The sequence below is a fragment of the Leptidea sinapis genome, chromosome 15 (assembly GCF_905404315.1).
Source record: "Leptidea sinapis chromosome 15, ilLepSina1.1, whole genome shotgun sequence".
NCBI lineage: Eukaryota > Metazoa > Arthropoda > Insecta > Lepidoptera > Pieridae > Leptidea > Leptidea sinapis.
This window is the reverse complement of record NC_066279.1, coordinates 6,295,632-6,315,569: the sequence shown is the minus strand read 5'-3', so window position 1 is coordinate 6,315,569 and position 19,938 is coordinate 6,295,632. Positions and strand designations below refer to the sequence as shown.

At 34.6% G+C, this 19,938-nt stretch overlaps 1 protein-coding gene across 2 annotated transcripts; it reads left to right on the top strand.

The window, feature by feature from the left end:
* The first annotated feature begins 12,195 nt into the window (after positions 1-12,195).
* LOC126968220 (traB domain-containing protein-like) lies at positions 12,196-19,694 on the top strand. Of its 2 annotated transcripts, XM_050813088.1 has the most exons (9): positions 12,196-12,385; positions 12,906-13,057; positions 13,139-13,263; positions 14,767-14,893; positions 16,273-16,415; positions 16,909-17,066; positions 17,829-17,931; positions 18,834-18,869; positions 19,461-19,596. In XM_050813088.1, the coding sequence occupies exons 1-8, from the start codon at positions 12,295-12,297 to the stop codon at positions 18,838-18,840; spliced, it is 906 nt and encodes a 301-aa protein (XP_050669045.1). In that variant the 5' UTR covers positions 12,196-12,294; the 3' UTR covers positions 18,841-18,869; positions 19,461-19,596. The 2 variants fall into 2 exon arrangements, with proteins under 2 accessions (XP_050669045.1, XP_050669044.1); XM_050813087.1 differs by lacking the exon at positions 18,834-18,869 and having other exon boundaries at positions 19,461-19,694.
* Positions 19,695-19,938: the final 244 nt, after the last annotated feature.

Sequence of the window (19,938 nt, the reverse complement as noted above, 5' to 3'; positions counted from 1 at the left end):
TTGTCTGTCTGTCCGTCATTTTATCTGTTATCTCGTGAACGCGTGGAGGTATTAAGTTGAAATTAAAACGATATACTCAAATCTGCAGTCTCTTGGAGCTGTGAATGAAATAAAAATCATGATTGAAATGATTAACACTATGTTAACGAAAAAAAAGACCCTCGAAGCAACCAATAGTTGAGGCAAAATTCCGAAAACTGTATATTTATAAATAAAACAGGGTCTTTGTGCAGGGAACGTCGGTCCAAATTTTAAATTGAATTAACTTAAATGTCATGTGGGATCTTGTATGAAAGGGCTTCATTAGCACAAAATTAAGCAGATTTTTTAAAATTTTTATATATGACGAAATTTGTTTTCGATATATGACGAAGAATGAAAAAAATCTTTTTCCTATTTTAAATTGTAATAGGTACCTAATAATTTGTCCCGTGTGTCTATTTGAATAAAAAATATCATTTTTAGTAGATCACCCATTAGCCTTGTTCGTCCTTTTATGAGTCTCATATAAAGCCGTATTGATATCAACAAACAACCTTAAGTATAAACACGTTTACAATATCACCTTTAACAATATCTAGGTGTAGACAGCTCGGCTGGTCTGTTGGCCAACATGGAAACATTTTATCATGAATCTTTTAAATATTTCCTGAAGATGCGTGATTACCAAAATCACGGCAGAAGATAATCATAATAATATAAAGCTTATTATTATCTTCAGCTAAATGCGTTCACTCTCACCGCGTAGGTTGATAACCGATAGACAAAACTCCCAACCTGCAGACAGGCAAAAGAAGCGAGACTTAGTCTATCACAAAAGCTGACACGTCGACACATCAGCTAAGATAGGCACGATGTCCATATTATGGTGAGTAACCTGACGGCTCAATCACCACTATACGAGAACCTTTTCACAAGCTCCACGAGATGACTGTTATAATGCTAAAATGTGTTGAAGTGGCCCAGAAGTCGGCGAACATCCAAGGAAGATAGTGAAAGCCGTTTTTGAGTTATAAAAGGACATGAAAGTCAAAAGTTTTCTTTTCTTTTTACATTTACTACCACTTCGGAAAAGGTAGCTTTTGTTAGAAGAAGAGGGGCAAGAAAATCAAAATAAATAAACGATAATAATACCTTTTATTTTAATTAATAATAAAATAATAAATATTAAAACATGAAGCAGAGTTCCTGGTAACAGGATCATCGAAAATAATATATATGAATGGAAAGATACACAATAATATAAAATACATTTAAGATATAAAATACATTTTCGATAATGTTTTGTATGTTCTTGAGGAATTTTCTAGAAACTCTGACATTCATAATGTTAACACGAGGAACAAACATAAACTTGTTATGCCTACTACTCGGTTGGGTCGAGTTAGTAAGTCTTTTGTTGGGCGATGTATATGCTTCTACAATATGATCCCAGAAAATGTACAAAACAAATGTGTTACGAAATTTAATTTTTTTTTTAAAAACGTTTGTGTGGCAAAGTTATTGTACGATAATACATTGAAAATCCCGCTGAGTTTCTTGCGCCCATTCTTCTCAGGTCTGAGGCAGTCAAAGTCAGTGTAATTTTTATTTTCCTTAATAAAACTTAGCCACGGCAAACTCCATAGCTAAATAAGTTCAAAGTGCCTACTTAATATATGCAGTATTTGCTTTAGAATGATTTTACGTTAAACTGTACTTAAGCTCCTTATTGTTTTTTGATAAAACCTTAATTATAATTTATAAATCACTCGCGAACTGAAAAAAATAACCGAAAAACAAAGACTTGTTGCGTTTTATCTTGCCAAGAATTTAAGTCATCGCTGACGGAGTAACGTTCTACTGTTATATTAAAATGTAGGAAGTTTATTATATTAGGTGTTATATACCTCTTTGTGGTTTTAAATTTGTTATTTTTTATTTTAAATCCTTGACATGACCTGTTCTGGAGTGCGATTTTATGATGATTTTATTGAGTTTTTCTGTGATGGTGAACTGTAATTAAATAAATATATTTCAAATAGCGCTGCAATCAGAGACACATTAAATTATAATATAATATACTATATATATATATATATATATATATATATATTTACTTTATTAGTAAATAGATTTAAAAACATAATTATATGCAACTCTCTATCTGTAATTATAATCTAATCTATCTCTAATATTAACATTCGTAAGTTTAATTGTTTTAAATTTTTTAATCATTTATATTTGATATGGTGGACCCTAATAGTAATGATACGAACAGGGACGGGCGCGGCTGAAAACCAGGGCATTTTCATTTTAATTAATCGATTTTTTGGAATAGGAGGACAAACGAGCGTACGGGTCACCTGTTATTAAGTGATCACCGCCGCCCACAATCTCTTACAATACCAGGGAAATCACAGGAGCGTTGCCGGCCCTTGAGGAAGGTGTACGTGCATTTTTTAAAGGTACCCATGTCGTAACGTCCCGGAAACACCGCACAAGGAAGTTCATTCCACAACTTTGTAGTACGTGGAAGAAAGCTCCATGAAAAACGCACTGTGGAGGAACGCCACACATCCAGATGGTGGGGATGATATCCTAACTTGTGGCGTGTCGTGCGAAGGTGGAATTCGGCGGCAGGAATCAGGTTAAACAGCTCTTCGGAATCGGAAGACACACAATGAAGTGACATCTCTACGCAACGCCAAGTGATCACAGAGAAACACAGTTCTCATGAAATTTTGAGTGCATATTGGGTAGGTCTGAGAATCGGACAACATCTATTTTTCATCCCCCTAAATGTTAAGGGTGGTCCACGCCAAATTTTTTTATTTAACCTTTTTGACATTTTTTTTTTTAATTTGTTTGATTACGAGTCAGCACTAAAAAATACATACAACTTCAAATTTTCACCCATCTACGATCAACAGTTACTTTTGTATCGCGATTTTAATATCGGCAATACAACGTTTGCTGGGTCAGCTAGTTTTTTTTTTTTTACAGATTTATTTTTTCAGTTTTATAGATTGATTGTAAAGTTGTTGTGTTGTGATACTAGTTATTATTATTATAATGATGAAAAATCAATGAAATAATCTGGGATAGGTAAAAAAGTATTTATTTTCTGGCAGTACTATTATAGCGACACAGAACAACAGAAAGTAGAAAGAAGAGAGAAACAATAAAAACTTCAAAAACAAAGGAGTAATGGCACCAAAATATCACGACATGTACCTAACGGTAATTAAACTAAAAACCATACTGACACAACAGGACGAGCGCGAGGGGGTGAAGGGGGAACTCTTACTGGTAGTTTAATTTTTGTCTGTTTTTTTTGTTTTAGGTGTCTCTAACGTGATAATTGTGTTTTAACGCATACTTATATAAAAAAATACTAAAAGGTGTGTTGTGAGTTGTAGATATGTATCCAAATAATAAAAAAAAAGTGTGTGTGTGTCAGCTCCGACGCACGACTGGAGTTTACTGCTCAAGAACGATTGTCTTTGAACAGGTACTAAACAAAATCAAGTCCAATAGAGTCAATAAAAGCGTATTAATTTAAAAAAAATAAATATATAATAAAAAAATAAAATAATAGGTTAAGTTAAAAATTGTCTATTTTGCGTGAAATGCGCTATATATACTCTCCATATTCAATTAAACATTTAATTATGTGCATAGCTCATATAAATTTGTATCAACTATATTGATAATTCAATATTAAATAAATACAAAGCACACATGTTTATATATACAATACATGTCATATTAATGTATGAATTGTAACATACTTAGTACCTACGTGCTTATCAGATTTTCCGACACTAGTATTTACACCACCTTCTTCCATAATTTATTGAATTTTCACTTAACTTTATGAAACTATAATAATAAATAATTTCAATAATATAATAAACCTTAAATAGAGAAATAATGCGCACCAAAAACATTACAATGACATTTTGATGAGCAGATTTTACTATCCATATTTTTCTCATACCGGCCGCCTTATATGAAAATCGATTCTTAAGGAGTAAACTCTAAAAAGTTTCTATAGAAATAGAAAATACAAATTTTAAGCAACAACGTCGGTATTCTATACACCTAGATGTATACTGTTAAACGCTGATTACAAATTAATGTTGCTTAAATGTTTGGACTTAACCGAAGTGCTTGGGTAATAAATAGTAGTTGTACCCGGGTAAACCTAAGTTTACTTTACCTTCTAGCATTACCCGTAACATAAACATGTTCACTTCATGAGGAACTGAATTGTGATATTTTATTTCAAAGGCACATACAACGACAAACTTGTGGCGTTGTACATGGTCGTCTCCCACAGATCTGTTTCCATCAGAATTAATAAATATATTCCTATTTTGTTACAGAATTGATTGAAGATTTGAATTAGCGCCTTTTTCCGCCGTGAATCAGTAATGTGTAAGCGTTATTATGTTTCGGTTTTTTTTTTCGAGAGGAGTAAAATACATTTACGTATTGAAGACCCCGAAACGGGGCCCATATGTCGGGCTCGGGTGTAAACACCCCCTACCAACTAAAAACTTCCTCTGTGCTGATAGCGCTGAAGGCTTTTACAGCGAAGCCGGGTCCCCACCCGGCCCCCGCCCTGGAGGCCGAAAATGTAGCTCACAGCGTCTTGGAAGGAGAATTGTTTCGGTTTGAAGGTTGCCGTAGCTAGTGAAATTAGTGGGCAAATGAGACTTAACATCTTATGTCTCAAGGTGACGAGCGCAGTTATTGTTTTGGCCCTCAGAATTTTTGTGTTTTTCAGGAATCCTGAGCGGCACTGCATTGTAATGGGCAATAATAATTAACTGAATGTCCTACTCGACTCGTCCCTTATATTCATAAGAAAAAAGATTTGCTTGCCAATCCCCTCTTAGTAGACTACGTAACTAGTACAATATTATTGTAAGATTTGGGATGCCTTAGTCGATCAAAGAAACGAAAGTAATCAATGAACAAAAAATATTTTATGAGTAAACAGGTTTTCATTCCAGAGGACCTTGACTCAAACCAGGTAAATTCTCTATAATACGACGTGACGTGACAAACGAGCTTTTAATGAACAATCTATATTTTAAATATTATTATAATTTACTAACCATGCCGGCAAGATTATTGATAAAAAAAATTCCGGACCTTGCAATGAATTTAGCCAAATGTTTTTACTAGGTTGTAAAATGACTTTCTGCCACATTTTCTCAATAAACTTTATGTTACATGATTGATTTTTTTTAAATGAGTGACGAAACATGCACGACGAGCCTTGCCTATTACAATGCAGTGGCACACAGGATGCTTGATTGAACCCAAAAGCCGTGTGGCATCGAATTTGCGCAGTATGAAATATAAAATGTTAAGATCGAGGCTACGATCTTCTGCGGAACACAATAATGCTTACACTTCGCCGCTTAAACTTAGATAATGTAAGGACGTTTTGATTAAGAGAAGTACCACGGACGAGTAAAAAAATAAGGACTCCGTGTCACCTTAGATAACAATAAGGCACTAAAACAAGCCTGTAAACGTGTAAATACATAGTCGTACGCACACACTTACACTAATACAAGCCGATCGGCCGCCATTATGAGATTTTGAAGAAGAAGTAAACCCAAAGCTCTGAGCGCGCTGTAATTGCGCTCTTCACTTTGAAACAAGATATTAAATCTCCAGTAATTTCACAAGTACTGTAAACCTGGTAGTTCAACTTTTCTTTGTTTTTTAAGGTTCCGCACCTCAAAACGAAAAAACAAAACTCTTATGGTATCACTTTGCTGACCGCCCTTATGTATATGTAAGTAGACCACTTTGTTGTCTGACATTTTATCTGTTAACTCGGGAACGAGTGGAGGTATTGAGTTGAAATTAAAACGATATACTCAAATCTGCAGTCTCTTGGAGCTGTGAATGAAATGAAAATCATGATTGAAATGATTTACACAATGTTAACGAAAAAAAAGACCCTCGAAGCAACCAATAGTTGAGGCAAAATTCCGAAAACTGTATATTTATAAATAAAACAGGGTCTTTGTGCAGGGAACGTCGGTCCAAATTTTAAATTGAATTAACCGTGTCATGTAGGATCTTGTATGAAAGGGCTTCATTAGCACAAAATTAAGCAGATTTTTTATAATTTTTATATATGACGAAATTTGTTTTCGATATATGACGAAGAATGAAAAAAATCTTTTTCCTATTTTAAATTGTAATAGGTACCTAATAATTTGTCCCGTGTGTCTATTTGAATAAAAAATATCATGATTAAATAAAATATGCTAAATACGCTAAGATCGGTGTAGATCACCCATTAGCCTTGTTCGTCCTTTTATGAGTCTCATATAAAGCCGTATTGATATCAACAAACAACCTTAAGTATAAACACGTTTACAATATCACCTTTAACAATATCTAGGTGTAGACAGCTAGGCTGGTCTGTTGGCCAACATGGAAACATTTTATCATGAATCTTTCAAATATTTCCTGAAGATGCGTGATTACCAAAATCACGGCAGAAGATAATCATAATAATATAAAGCTTATTATTATCTTCAGCTAAATGCGTTCATGGATACGCTCTCACCGCGTAGGTTGATAACCGATGGACAAAACTCCCAACCTGCAGACAGGCAAAAGAAGCGAGACTTAGTCTATCACAAAAGCTGACACGTCGACACATCAGCTAAGATAGGCACGATGTCCATATTATGGTGTGTAACCTGACGGCTCAATCACCACTATACGAGAACCTTTTCACAAGCTCCACGAGATGACTTGTCTAATGCTAAAATGTGTTGAAGTGGCCCAGAAGTCGGCGAACATCCGAGGAAGATAGTGAAAGCCGTTTTTGAGTTATAAAAGGACATGAAAGTCAAAAGTTTTCTTTTCTTTTTACATTTACTACCACTTCGGAAAAGGTAGCTTTTGTTAGAAGAAGAGGGGCAAGAAAATCAAAATAAATAAAGGATAATAATACCTTTTATTTTAATTAATAATAAAATAATTATTATTAAAATATGAAGCAGAGTTCCTGGTAACAGGATCATCCAAAATAATATATATGAATTGAAAGGTTGAAAGTCAAGAGAAGAGAAGAAAATAGTAGGAATTTATATGTTGCAAGACTTTACATAGTGTTTGGCAAGTTAATAATAATTTCCCATTTCATTTTAAAGTTGTAAAATTTTCCCTCAGCTTTTGTTACGCAGTCACCATAAAACAGCACTTCGAAAGTTCTACTTATATTATGATTTACAGGGAAGTGTTAGTGGAGATTATTAGCATTGCCTTCACGTATCAAGTCATTATCGAAACCAGTCTACGACGTGCCCAATTAACAAACACTGAAGCAATAGTGTAAATTGTCATACTAACGTTACTTGATATTTATATCATCATCATCAGCCGGAAGACGTCCAATGCTGAACAAAGGCCTCCCCGAAAGATTTATACGACGATCGGTCCTGCGCTGCCCTCATCCAACGTATTCCGGCGATCTTGACCAGATCGTCAGTCCATCTTGTGGGGGGCCTACCAACACTGCGTGAAATAGAATATATAGATATTTATATACACGCTACCAATCAAGGTTTGTTAAATAATCATAAAACCAAATATATTAAATTCATCGCGACAAATGTCAAAAATGTAGATGCGAATATTTTATTAAATGGAGAGGTGGTAAAACCAGTGGAATCTGCTATATTTCTTGGCATTACTCTTGATTCCAAATTGCAGTGGGGCCCCCATATTGAAGGATTGGCGAATAGGCTTAGTTCTGCAGCATATGCGGTTAAGAAAATTTGACGGTTAACTGACATAGATACGGCGAGATTAGTATACTTTAGTTATTTTCATAGTATTATGTCCTATGGTATATTGTTACGGGCAGTGCGGCCGATATTAATACTTTCTTTGTGTTGCAGAAGAGGGCTATTCGCGCGATTTATAACATAGGTCCTAAAGAATCATTAAGAGAAAAATTTAAAGAAATAAACATTTTGACTGTTGCTTCTCAATACATTTTCGATAATGTTTCGTATGTTCATAAGCACATTGAGGAATTTTCTAGAAACTGTGACATTCATAATGTTAACACGAGGAACAAACATAAACTTGTTATGCCTACTACTCGGTTGGGTCGAGTTAGTAAGTCTTTTGTTGGGCGATGTATATGCTTCTACAATATGATCCCAGAAAATGTACAAAACAAATGTGTTACGAAATTTAAAAAAAAATTTAAAAAACGTTTGTGTGGCAAAGTTATTGTACGATATTACATTGAAAAGCCCGCTGAGTTTCTTGCGCCCATTCTTCTCAGGTCTGAGGCAGTCTCTTTTGAATGGCTGGTAGATTTTAAAGATTAGATTTTAGATTTTAAGATAAGTGATTTTAAATCCTATTTGAATAAAAATATTTGAATTTGAATTTGAAAGTCAGTGTAATTTTTATTTTCCTTAATAAAACTTAGCCACGGCAAACTCCATAGCTAAATAAGTTCAAAGTGCCTACTAAGTATATGCAGTGTTTGCTGTAGAATGATTTTACGTTAACCTGTACTTAAGCTCCTTATTGTTTTTTGATAAAACCTTAATTATAATTAATAAATCACTCGCGAACTGAAAAAAATAACCGAAAAACAATGACTTGTTGCGTTTTATCTTGCCAAGAATTTAAGTCATCGCTGACGGAGTAGCGTTCTACTGTAATATTAAGTTGTAGAAAGTTTATTAAATTAGGTGTTATATACCTCTTTGTGGTTTTAAATTTGTATATTTTTTATTTTAAATCCTTGACATGACCTGTTCTGGAGTGCGATTTTATGATGATTTTGTTGAGTTTTTCTGTGATGGTGAACTGTAATTAAATAAATATATTTCAAATAGCGCTGCAATCAGAGACACATTAAATTATAATATACTATATATATATATATTTACTTTATTAGTAAATAGATTTAAAAACATAATTATATGCAACTCTCTATCTGTAATTATAATCTAATCTATCTATAATATTAACATTCGTAAGTTTAATTGTTTTAAATTTTTTAATCATTTATATTTGTTATGGTGGACGTGGACCCTAATAGTTCCCTGATAGCACCACAGGGACGGGGGCGGCTGAAAACCAGGGCAATTTCATTTTAATTAATCGATTTTTTTTTGGAATAGGAGGACAAACGAGCGTACAGGTCACCTGTTGTTAAGTGATCACCGCCGCCCACAATCTCTTGCAATACCAGAGGAATCACAGGAGCGTTGCCGGCCCTTGAGGAAGGTGTACGTGCATTTTTTAAAGGTACCCATGTCGTAACGTCCCGGAAACACCGCACAAGGAAGTCCATTCCACAACTTTGTAGTACGTGGAAGAAAGCTCCTTGAAAACTGCACTGTGGAGGAACGCCACACATCCAGATGATGGGGATGATATCCTAACTTGTGGCGTGTCGTGCGAAAGTGGAATTCGGCGGCAGGAATCAGGTTAAACAGCTCTTCGGAACACTCCCCGTGATAAATGCGGTAGAAGATACACAATGAAGTGACATCTCTACGCAACTCCAAGTGATCACAGAGCACTGGGTCCCCGACAATTCAAGCTGTTCTACGTTGCACGCGGTCGAATGGATCGAGCTGATACTGGGTGCGTCAGACCAGAGATGACAGCAATACTCCATGTGTGGCCGGACCTGCGCTTTGTACAGCTGCAGCGCTAGAATGTGGGCCGGCTTGAAGTAGTGCCGTGCTCTATTAATGACGCCCAGTTTCTTCGAATCCAATTTGGCTTTGCTCTCTAGATGGCCACGAAATTGGCAATCGCTCGAGATTTTCATCGAGAATCGAGAGAGGCGAGGCTTTAAGTGAAGTTTTGTTGAAGTGCGGTGATACCACAAATCGGATTTTTTTAGTGGTAAACGCGCAAACTTGAGTCTTCTGGAGGTTAAATTGGACAAGGTTCAATATACCCCATTCCGCGACCTTCTCGAGAGAGGACTCGATAGAAGACACAAGTTTCTCCCGGCACTGGCGTGTATACGGCATCACCAGTGCTGTCGTCTTCATAGCAATGTATGTTGGAGGTGTCCATCATATCATTGATATGCAGAAGAAACAGTAGCACACAGCCTTGGGGCACTCCAGCAATCACGGGCTTCGGGATCGAGCAATATCCGTCGACAACGACCTGTATGCTGCGCCCAGTGAGAAAGCTGGAGGTCCACTTGCACAAGTTTTGAGAGGAGCGCCTTGTGCCATACACGATCAAAGGCCTTCGCTATATCCAGGCTAACTGCCAGGCCTTCTCATAATAAATCATTTCATTAGAAATAAATAAATAGTAATTAGCACAACAGAATAAAACAGTCTTTAGTTTTCTATTGAATAGAAGTTATTTAATAGTTATTCTATAGAATAACTACTTCATTATTCTATTGAACAACTAAAGACTATTAAATTCTGTATCGGTATTAGATATTCAATAGAATATCGTGAAAAACCAAGTTACAACTGAACGGGATTCCGATTTTATATTGGATCATCACGTACTAACTACATACACTGGCACTTTTTCCAGCATATATTATTCAGCAGACAAGCCCCGAAAAGGTTTTTAAAAAATCAGAAACATATCACTTTTATTAAAAGACTTAAAGTAAGTCGATCATTTGCTATTTATACAGGACACATGACGTCCAAGTCGTCATAACTAATAGTTCTAACGCTTTTGTAAAATTTTTAAATTAATTCCATGATTATAATCTGATTTAGAAGTACTTATAAGAAAACAAAAACGAAATTCATTAAGAAATAAGAAAGTTAAAGTTAGCACAAGTTTCTCATGTGACCAAGTAAGGCGCTAATTCCTCATGTTTAAATATGGCGCCAAATTCCAAAAAATATTTTTCATTGTTTTTGTTTGCATTAATTTTGTTTTGTTTTTGTACACACAGACTTAGTTTACCTCGCTTCGCTCAAATATTCGCCCCAAATTATTTAAGATGCATCGTTTTGTTGAAGTTGAAGTAGTGTTGTACTTCGGTCACTGTCAATCAATTGTACCTTGGTCAGTGGCCAAGGTTAATTAAGATGTTGTACCTACTTTGGCCAGGAGAATATTTGTTTGAATTATTTCACATTCACGAAATATAATATTCCTAATAAAATATTAAAGCTTTGTCTCATAAGAAAAAGGAAACTGAATATAATTTTGATTTTGTTCAAAATATATGAGTTATTTTTTATTAAATATGTTATTTAAACAAATAAAACGGTTTTAGTTAAGAATACTTAAATTTTCCATAAATTACCTCTAATTCCTAGGTACACCATAGTGGTGGCCTAGGTATATAGGGTATGTTGTACCTTGGCCATAAATCATATTTTCGTTTTAATTATTTAAACACTTGTAAGTATGAAATATATATTTTTGATATTTTCGTGTTGAATACTCAAATAATTGACCTTTCAAAATATGCAAAAATCGTTTGAGCACAGTTTGTCAAATAAAAATAAAAAAAAGATATCTAAAAAAGCGTCCTAGGTTCCCCTACTCGTCCTTCACTTCCATAAAACAATGTAGGTTTTTAGAACGGTTTTGTGTTACAAGAGATAAACTTATCTAGATTGGAATTTCACCCAAAACTCTAGGGTAGTAGTACATTTTATTCTAATCTTAATCGTTACAGAATAATAGGAGAGAATAGAGAATAATAATGTAGGTAAGCTTGGTGTAGGTGATACAATAATAGACACCTAGTGTTGAAGAATCATAGTACTAATCATTCTTCTCGAATATAGATGTCGCAACGCTCCATCGAAAACATTTATTACATTTCGTAGTATTATACACCACTAGATGTCGGTAGATTGTTATAAGTTCAGAAGTTAGAGTAGGTAAGTTGACTTCCCAAAAGATTTTATTATGATACACCCATGAGTAATGACCCACCTAGCAATAGATAAATGTCGCACAGCAAGGGCTTAACACAAACTGATATAAATAAAATACTAAAGTGCTTAGCATACCTAGATTACCGATTTTTTCTAGATTTCCGTAATTCATAACCTTAATAAGTTCACTACATTGTTCGACAAACTCAGGGAAATTAAAATTTCCTGACCTTATATCCTCCTTTGATTAATGTTAATTTTATAATGACTGTAAATGATTTAAGTAATTGACATTTACAATAAGTACAACAATGGCGTGATAAGCACAATGTGAATTTTTTATTAAATAAAATGTTCCAAATTACCAAAAAAAATTACAGTACCTATTTTTCATACCTAAATCATGAGATATCCGCCATGTAATTTGGTAAAAAATTTGTTGAAATGCACAAATCTCAGCGCACCACTTAAAAATGGGCTTCGGCATGTAAATGGTAAATATACTTTAAAGTATTTCTGTAATATATTTTTCATTAGTAGGTACTTCAGCAATACACAAAATAAGGAAAGGTTTTAGAGCCTATAATTAATCTAGCGATCGAAAGATTGCAGTGCATTTGAACAAATAAAACAAAAAGCCTTCAGCTTAATAATATTGGTTAATATGACAGATCTCGTCAGACTTGGCCCTCTGTTCCAACTTCCACTTCAATTACCAACGATCTTTGCCCATCGTACAACCAAACTATGGAATGTGCTTCATTGCGCGGTGTTTCCTGGACGATACGACATGGGTAGATTAAAAATATACCGTGCACACTCTCCTAAGAGGCCTGCACAGCTGTTGTGACTACTCTCGTGTTGCAGGACACCCAAATCAGGCACCTTGGTCCTGCTATTTTGACCAGTTGCGGTATTCACGGCTATTGGACAGAATAAATAGCTAATTCATGTCCTGACACAATTATTTGAGCTAAACTCTGTCTTTTTAAATTGACACATCATTAATTACAGATGCAGGGCCACTCACATATAGGAGTGCGTCCAATACTTCGGAGTTAAAGTTGCCCACATCGGCGTCATTTATACAGAATGATAGTAAAGGCACCGTCGTTCTACTTGGCACAGTACATTTTAGCAAAAAATCTATTGAAGATGTAACAGAAGTAGGTATATGTTTTAAATATTGTTTGAAAATCTTCTTAGTGAAACGAAACAATATGAAATTGGATATTTGTGATTTTTAGATAGTTAACGGCTTAACGCCAAATGCAATTCTAATAGAGCTATGTCGTCAAAGAGTATCTCTCTTGGAACTAGATGACAAAAAGTTCTTAGAAGATGCCAAAAAGTTTGACGCAAAAAAAGTAAGGTGAGTCTTTTTTTTCATACTGGTACTATAATAAGCAGGTACCTACCTACTCTCAAACCATTTCAATTAATAATAAATATAATAAAATATATCTATATATTTTTATAATACATTTTTAAGTAGGTTCTTACCCCACTGTTAATAAGTCTGAGATCTAGAATTTGCTCAGACTTTACTACCAAAAAAAAACTTAGCTGAGTGTAATGTAACGCGTTCTTGATATTTGTATTGAGCTGTCTTAGCTTAAGCTCAGTATAATTTCAGATATCAAGTGACTATACAAACGAAATCAAAGATTATGCTAATCTTACACACAGCTAAGTATTACGTGAGTAATGGCTGAGCAAAGCATAAGCACGTTCTATAGATCTCAGCTTAGTGACGTATGGAAGCGTGATGATTTTAGCATTGCTTCTTCATTAGCTGCATTTAGTGCTCGACCGACGCTCAGTGCTAGCGTCGGTCGAGCGTAGCGCGTGCCATACGCGCTGACCATGTTGCGATTAGACCTCAGCTTAGACCTAAGCAGACAGCAAACTTGATTGCGCGAGTACTTTTGCGAAGAAAAATGAGTTCATTTTAAGCCTCTTTAATATGTGCGTACTACTTGCGCAAGCGATTACGGAATTAAAGTCGGAGAAGATATCATGTTCACCCAGTTATTATAGAGCGCCACGGAGAAATTAGTACAATATATTCGAATTTGCTAGCACGCGAACTTTTCTTAACGATTTTTGATGACGATGTTACACACGCGCGTACAGTCCGCACTCAACGCACTCATTTTTCACTATATCGCGTCAGCGGACCGACGAGCTCGACCGACGATTCTCGCTAGCGCGACGTAGCTCTATATAATCTAGCTGTGTTGTAATGTAGCTCGTTATAACTACGCTCGACCGATGTCACCATATACCTACAGTTGGTCGAGCGCTAAATGCAGCCTTAGACTCACCCTGATTAAGGACCTCCGATTGGTTCGAAACAACTTAGGTATATAATATAGTTGACAATGTCTCACGAAGATTTTAAGGGCCTTACAAATAAACTTGGTATGAAGTAACGAAGAACTGATGATAAACAAAGAAAATGCAAAATGTTTACATTATTTGACATCACTGTCAATACAATGATAATTCTGAAGTTTCCCTAATGACAAGCTGCCTTGCAAATAAACGCGGGAAACGTTATACGTCCGAACAAACCATTCGTAAGCAAAATGTCTATTTGTAAACATTTTACATATTCTTGGTTTATGCTTCGTTATAACTTTATGCCAATTTTATTTGTAGGCCGTAATACTTTATCATTACGATATTATACATTTTGTGACAGATGTCGCGAATAATTTCTTCGTAACGGTCCTTTTTGTTAATAATAATAATTATTATGAACAGTATTTCCTTGCCTCTGAAGGATTTCTTGGCATACTAATTAGGTTCACTTGTCCAACGTAAAAAAATATAAATTTGTAACGTCTAACATAATAAATATTACTTGTAGGCAAGCTGTTAAAGGACAGAATTTTGTGTCTGGTATGTTACATGCAATGTTACTCAAGACCTACGCAGATATAGCAAAAGAATTGGGGGTTGCACCAGGGGGAGAGTTCAGGAGGGCTTATCATGAGGTTGTAGCATTTTGAAATAATTTTATTATTAATTAGTACTAACAGTTATTTTTTATATTTATATTGAGAAGCTTTTTGTAATACGGACTTTAGTTTAGAAGTTGCTAAAGAGTTTTGTCCTATGCACCAGGTTGTCATTCCTTATTGTTATATAGATGCAGGGGCGTGCATACCATAAATTAGGGAGGGAATACCTCGTTAAGAACATACATAAATAAAGCACTAGTGTTAAAGTTTTTTTAGTTTTTCTATAACCAAACTTAGAATGACATAAACACAAATAGGTAACTATTAGGTTGACCAAATGGTCCGGTCAAATTATAAAACAACTTCAATGACCACAAACACAAACCCCCTTATTCATAATAGTCTGCTAACTTAAAGCATTGCTAATTCTCACTCTGTCTTCTACTATTGACCTAAGTCAGAATCAGAAAAAACACTCCTAAGCGGCTGTTTAAGGTTACCGGACCATTATGAATAAGGGGGAAAGACTTCAAAACCTAGCACTGTCGGATTAAAACGCAACTAAGACTAGGTCTACAGTGCGAGTGCCTACCTACCTTGCTAAAAAGCCAATGCACGCCCCTGTATAGATGTTGCTGTAATATGATGGTTTCAGTGCTTACCGTCCTAACTTAATTAGATATTAGGTGTGCCCTTAGAATCAACTTACGAAAACTTAGAGAGCGTCACGGTGATGAGACTATTAAAGTCAGAGTCAAAGGCGAATTAACGTTATTCAACTTAGCTTAAGCTAAGCGCTTTTGAATAGTAACTATAAATATTTCTTTTAAATTACTGAGTCTAACATATTATGTCCAAAAAAGGCGAGCTCGTAAGAAGAACATATCTACTAGAAGAAGCTTGGCGGCCACTCTTTTAAATCAAATAGAGTATTTTAGATTTGTGCAATTATGCGTCAACATTCTCAATCAATCAAATATATTATAAAAAGTAATAAAGAATAAATTTTATAAATATAAATTATCGTGTATTGAATACACCAACCTTTAGAGCTTGAATTCATTGTTTGTGTAAGGATGTTTCGTGAACATGATGGTCGTGATTACTGTTATAACTATAAATCGAATTGAACAAATACAATGATTTATTAACTATAACAGGTCAACCTTCACCACAAGCTGCATCCGTTCACGACTTGACGCACTTGTTCCCTTAGCACATAATAGGCACATAAAAGGCCGGCAACCCTCGTGCTTAATTTTATACTAATAAAAAGTTAGATTTATTTAAACAATATTGTTAGTTAACAAAGGCTTAATTAGAGCATCAACATTTTGGTAAAACTTTCGAAACAGCTACAATTAAATTGTTCAACAGCCTATACATAAGTACTAATATTTCTATATTTGTAGATGAAGAAAATACCAGGCTGCAAGTTGTTCCTTGGCGACAGGCCGATAAATATAACAATTGCACGGGCTTTTCAATCACTTAGCGTCATAGAATTAGGTCAAGTACTGTATCATTTGTCTCATGCGAAACCAAAACCCCTAGAGTAAGTCTAACATCAGTATAACACAATACTATGCTGCGTGGAGCTAATATGGTGACATTGAATGAACGCATGGGTAGGTATATAACTTAATTCAAAATCATTTCAAGAACCTGCAAGTGATCTAGTAGCCGCGCGCTAACGTAGGCAAACCTACTTCGTGCCTATTTGTCCCTCGCTGAGCCCTAGCCATTCATAACTCGTAGATGAGTAGCGCCTAAGTAAAGTTGTTTAAAATTTTGTTTTCCAAATACATAATCTGTTTGTTTCAAAATATCAACTATTTATTTTAAATTTTTAGATTGTTTTTTTATGATTACGGTCAAGTAGCTCTACCCGTGTACCATTTATTGTCGCCATTGTAGCTCAATGGTATATATATAGTCCCAATACAATAAATGTATTGAAAAATTAATTATCTTTTGAAATAAGCATAATGAAATACTGAAACGATCGAACGACTAATTCTTTGCTCATAAAGTAACATCTCTTTCAGTAAAAATCAGTTAGAAAAGTATAAAAATAAAGATTATATACAAGCCCAATTCGATGAAATCACAAGAGAAGTACCGGCTTTCAAAAAAATATTTAACGTTTTCGTGGACGAACGTGACAAATGTTTGGCCTATTCCTTACAGGAGTGTGTTCGCGCAGGTAACTATAACATGCTTAATAGGTACTTAAAATATAGCAATTATAAAACGATACTAAATCTGGAAAGAAACTGGGAGTCATAAATAGAGCACGGCAATACATCAAGCCAGCCCACATTCTAGAACTATAGAAAGCGCAGGTCCGGTCTCATACGGATGGCTGTTTCATCTGATTCCTGCCGCCGAATTCCACCTTCGCACGACACGCCACAAGTTAGGTTATCATCCCCACCATCTGGATGTGTGGCGGTCCTCTACAGTGCGGTTTACAAGGAGCTTTCTTCCACATACTACAAAGCTGTGGAATGAACTTCCTCGTACGGTGTTTCCGGAACGAAACGACATGGGTACCTTCAAAAACACTTTTTTTAAAGGCCGACAACGCTCCTGTTATTCCTCTGGTGTTGCATGAGAATGTGAGCGGCGGTGATCACATAACACCAGGTGACCCGTACGCTCGCTTGTCCTCCTTTTTCCATAAAAAAAAAATTTAACAAAAAAACAACCGACTTTAAAAACAATAGATATACTGAATATGCACTAAAAAGTAAAAAAATAATTGCGTATTTTTATACATTCTAATTAATTAATATTATATTCTAGTTACGATTATTGTTATTTTTGGAATACACCCCTGTGATTCCACTGCTGTTGCACAAGAGTAGGTAGGTGTACTAGGTACCTGTGGTACCAACTCATCTGTTTAGCAAATATTAAAAACAATTATAATAAAACAATAGTTTTAATTTTCTTCTTTATCCAGTTCCAAACCCACGAGTATTGGCTGTAGTCGGCATGGGTCATGTTGAAGGCATTTTAAAGTATTACGGGAAAATGAAGCAAGAAGATATAGTGCCATTACTTTTGTAAGTTACAACATAATCAATTATTATAATACGTAGGTTCTTATTTTAATATATGTCGGAGAATTAGAAACATGGCCTTTAAGATTATATTCTACTCTGTGTATTGGGCTGAACTAATGGCGAACGTCATCTGTCAAAGTGTGTTTGAAGTTAGTTATTATTGTCCATCAATAGAGCATTCTTCTAGAAGTCGCATTCGTCTTCAAGCTAGCGCCCGCGCCGGCCGGTTGTGCGCAGTGATCGACTTAAAACAACATAGTTGATACCAACACCGTGACGCCCGATTTTAATTCCCAAATAAATCTCCAACATATATACCCACACATTTTTCCTCTCTAAAATTATAATAAATCTTTTTTAATATCAAAAGTATTCTAGCATATATAAACTGTTTATAAGTTTAAACTATTCCACTAGGAACCTAATCAGTGGGTTTGGTTCAAACAAGAAAAAAGTGGACTAAATATTCCATTGCAAATTATATATAAATTATGTAAATAAAAATTAAAATCCACAACAAAAATGACAATTTAGATCTTCTGAAAGTAACAATTATTGTTATTTGTAACGTACTAGCGGGCAATTACGCTTAGTGGGAGATGATAGTAATTTTTGGTAATATTAGGTACTCACTATTCTGTGATAATAGGTTCCTACTTACTCATCTACCTATGATATTATAGGTACCAGGTATAAAAGTACACAAATTGTAATCTAATAAGTACTAATTGTAAAAGTTCCTATAATTAATCTTTGAATGTTAAGCTCCGCCATAAAAATACGAAATAGAAACAGCAATATACCTTTTTATTCATTTTTATTTAGGTACCTACTTGTAATAAATATAATATTTTAGATCACAATGGTTTAATTTAAATAAAATTTTATTTCTCTTTTTTCAGTGGCTAACTTACATCGTCATATGCCTGTCCAAAAAGGTGAGAAATCACTCGTGATTAAATTTTGGTTTGTCTACTTTTTATTGCTGTTTCTATAAGTATGGAAATAATTAATCCCTGTGTTTCACCGGGGCGTAAAAAGGGGAGTTCCAGGCTGACGTGACTCCTATGCGAATTTTCGTTACGCGTTAGAAATTATATAGGGTTTGGTTAAGGTGGGTTAAGGTTAAGGTGGAAACAGCAAGTTTTTCAAGATATAATTTTTTCAGGTACAACTAAATTCCACTATTATCAGTGTTAGGAAATGAAGTAGAAAATACTATTTGTAAAGCAAAAATATATCCAATACAGACCTACCGCACCTGCCATGCAAGGAAAAGCGCGGGTTTAATTTCATACTAACCAAAAAGTGTGTATATTCATACTTATATAATATCTACCCAGCATTTATAATTTACCCTGTTAAATGTTAATAGAAAATTATCTAAGTCCTCGAAGCTAGGCTGGCAAGTAGTGATACTGAGTGTCACCGATGGTTGCTTGCTTATGGCACTGCTTTCTTAGACTTTAATAACATCAGCTGCTTTCTTACAATATTAATACTACAATATTTCTCTTTACTTGTTTCAGGTTGCCAAAGCCTCCTTGGTATAACGTTTTATTACGATTGGGTTTGAAATTCACATTTTATTTCCTAGTATTTTCTTTCTTTTATAGGTTATTTATTGAATAATCTCGTACGCGATTTGTAACTGTATACAAAAACATTATAAATAAAATAAAATTGTATTATTATTACAATTAAAAATTGCATAAACAAATTAGTTTTAAATTTAATTTTTTATTATATTTCTTATAAATACCTACAGTTCATACAAAAATAGGGGGCACAGGAGATCTGCTTTTTTAATAGGACCAATTCGGGAGTATATCTACCGTTTCAAACAAACATAAATTCAAATATTAATATAATTTGTTATGTTTCAAAGTGATAACCCTCACTTCTGGGATTAAATTAGAAGTCGCTGGTTCGAGTCCCGCATCGTTGATAAAATTTTGTTTTAAAATTATATTTGTGTAATTAATATTATTATAATAATAAATCAAA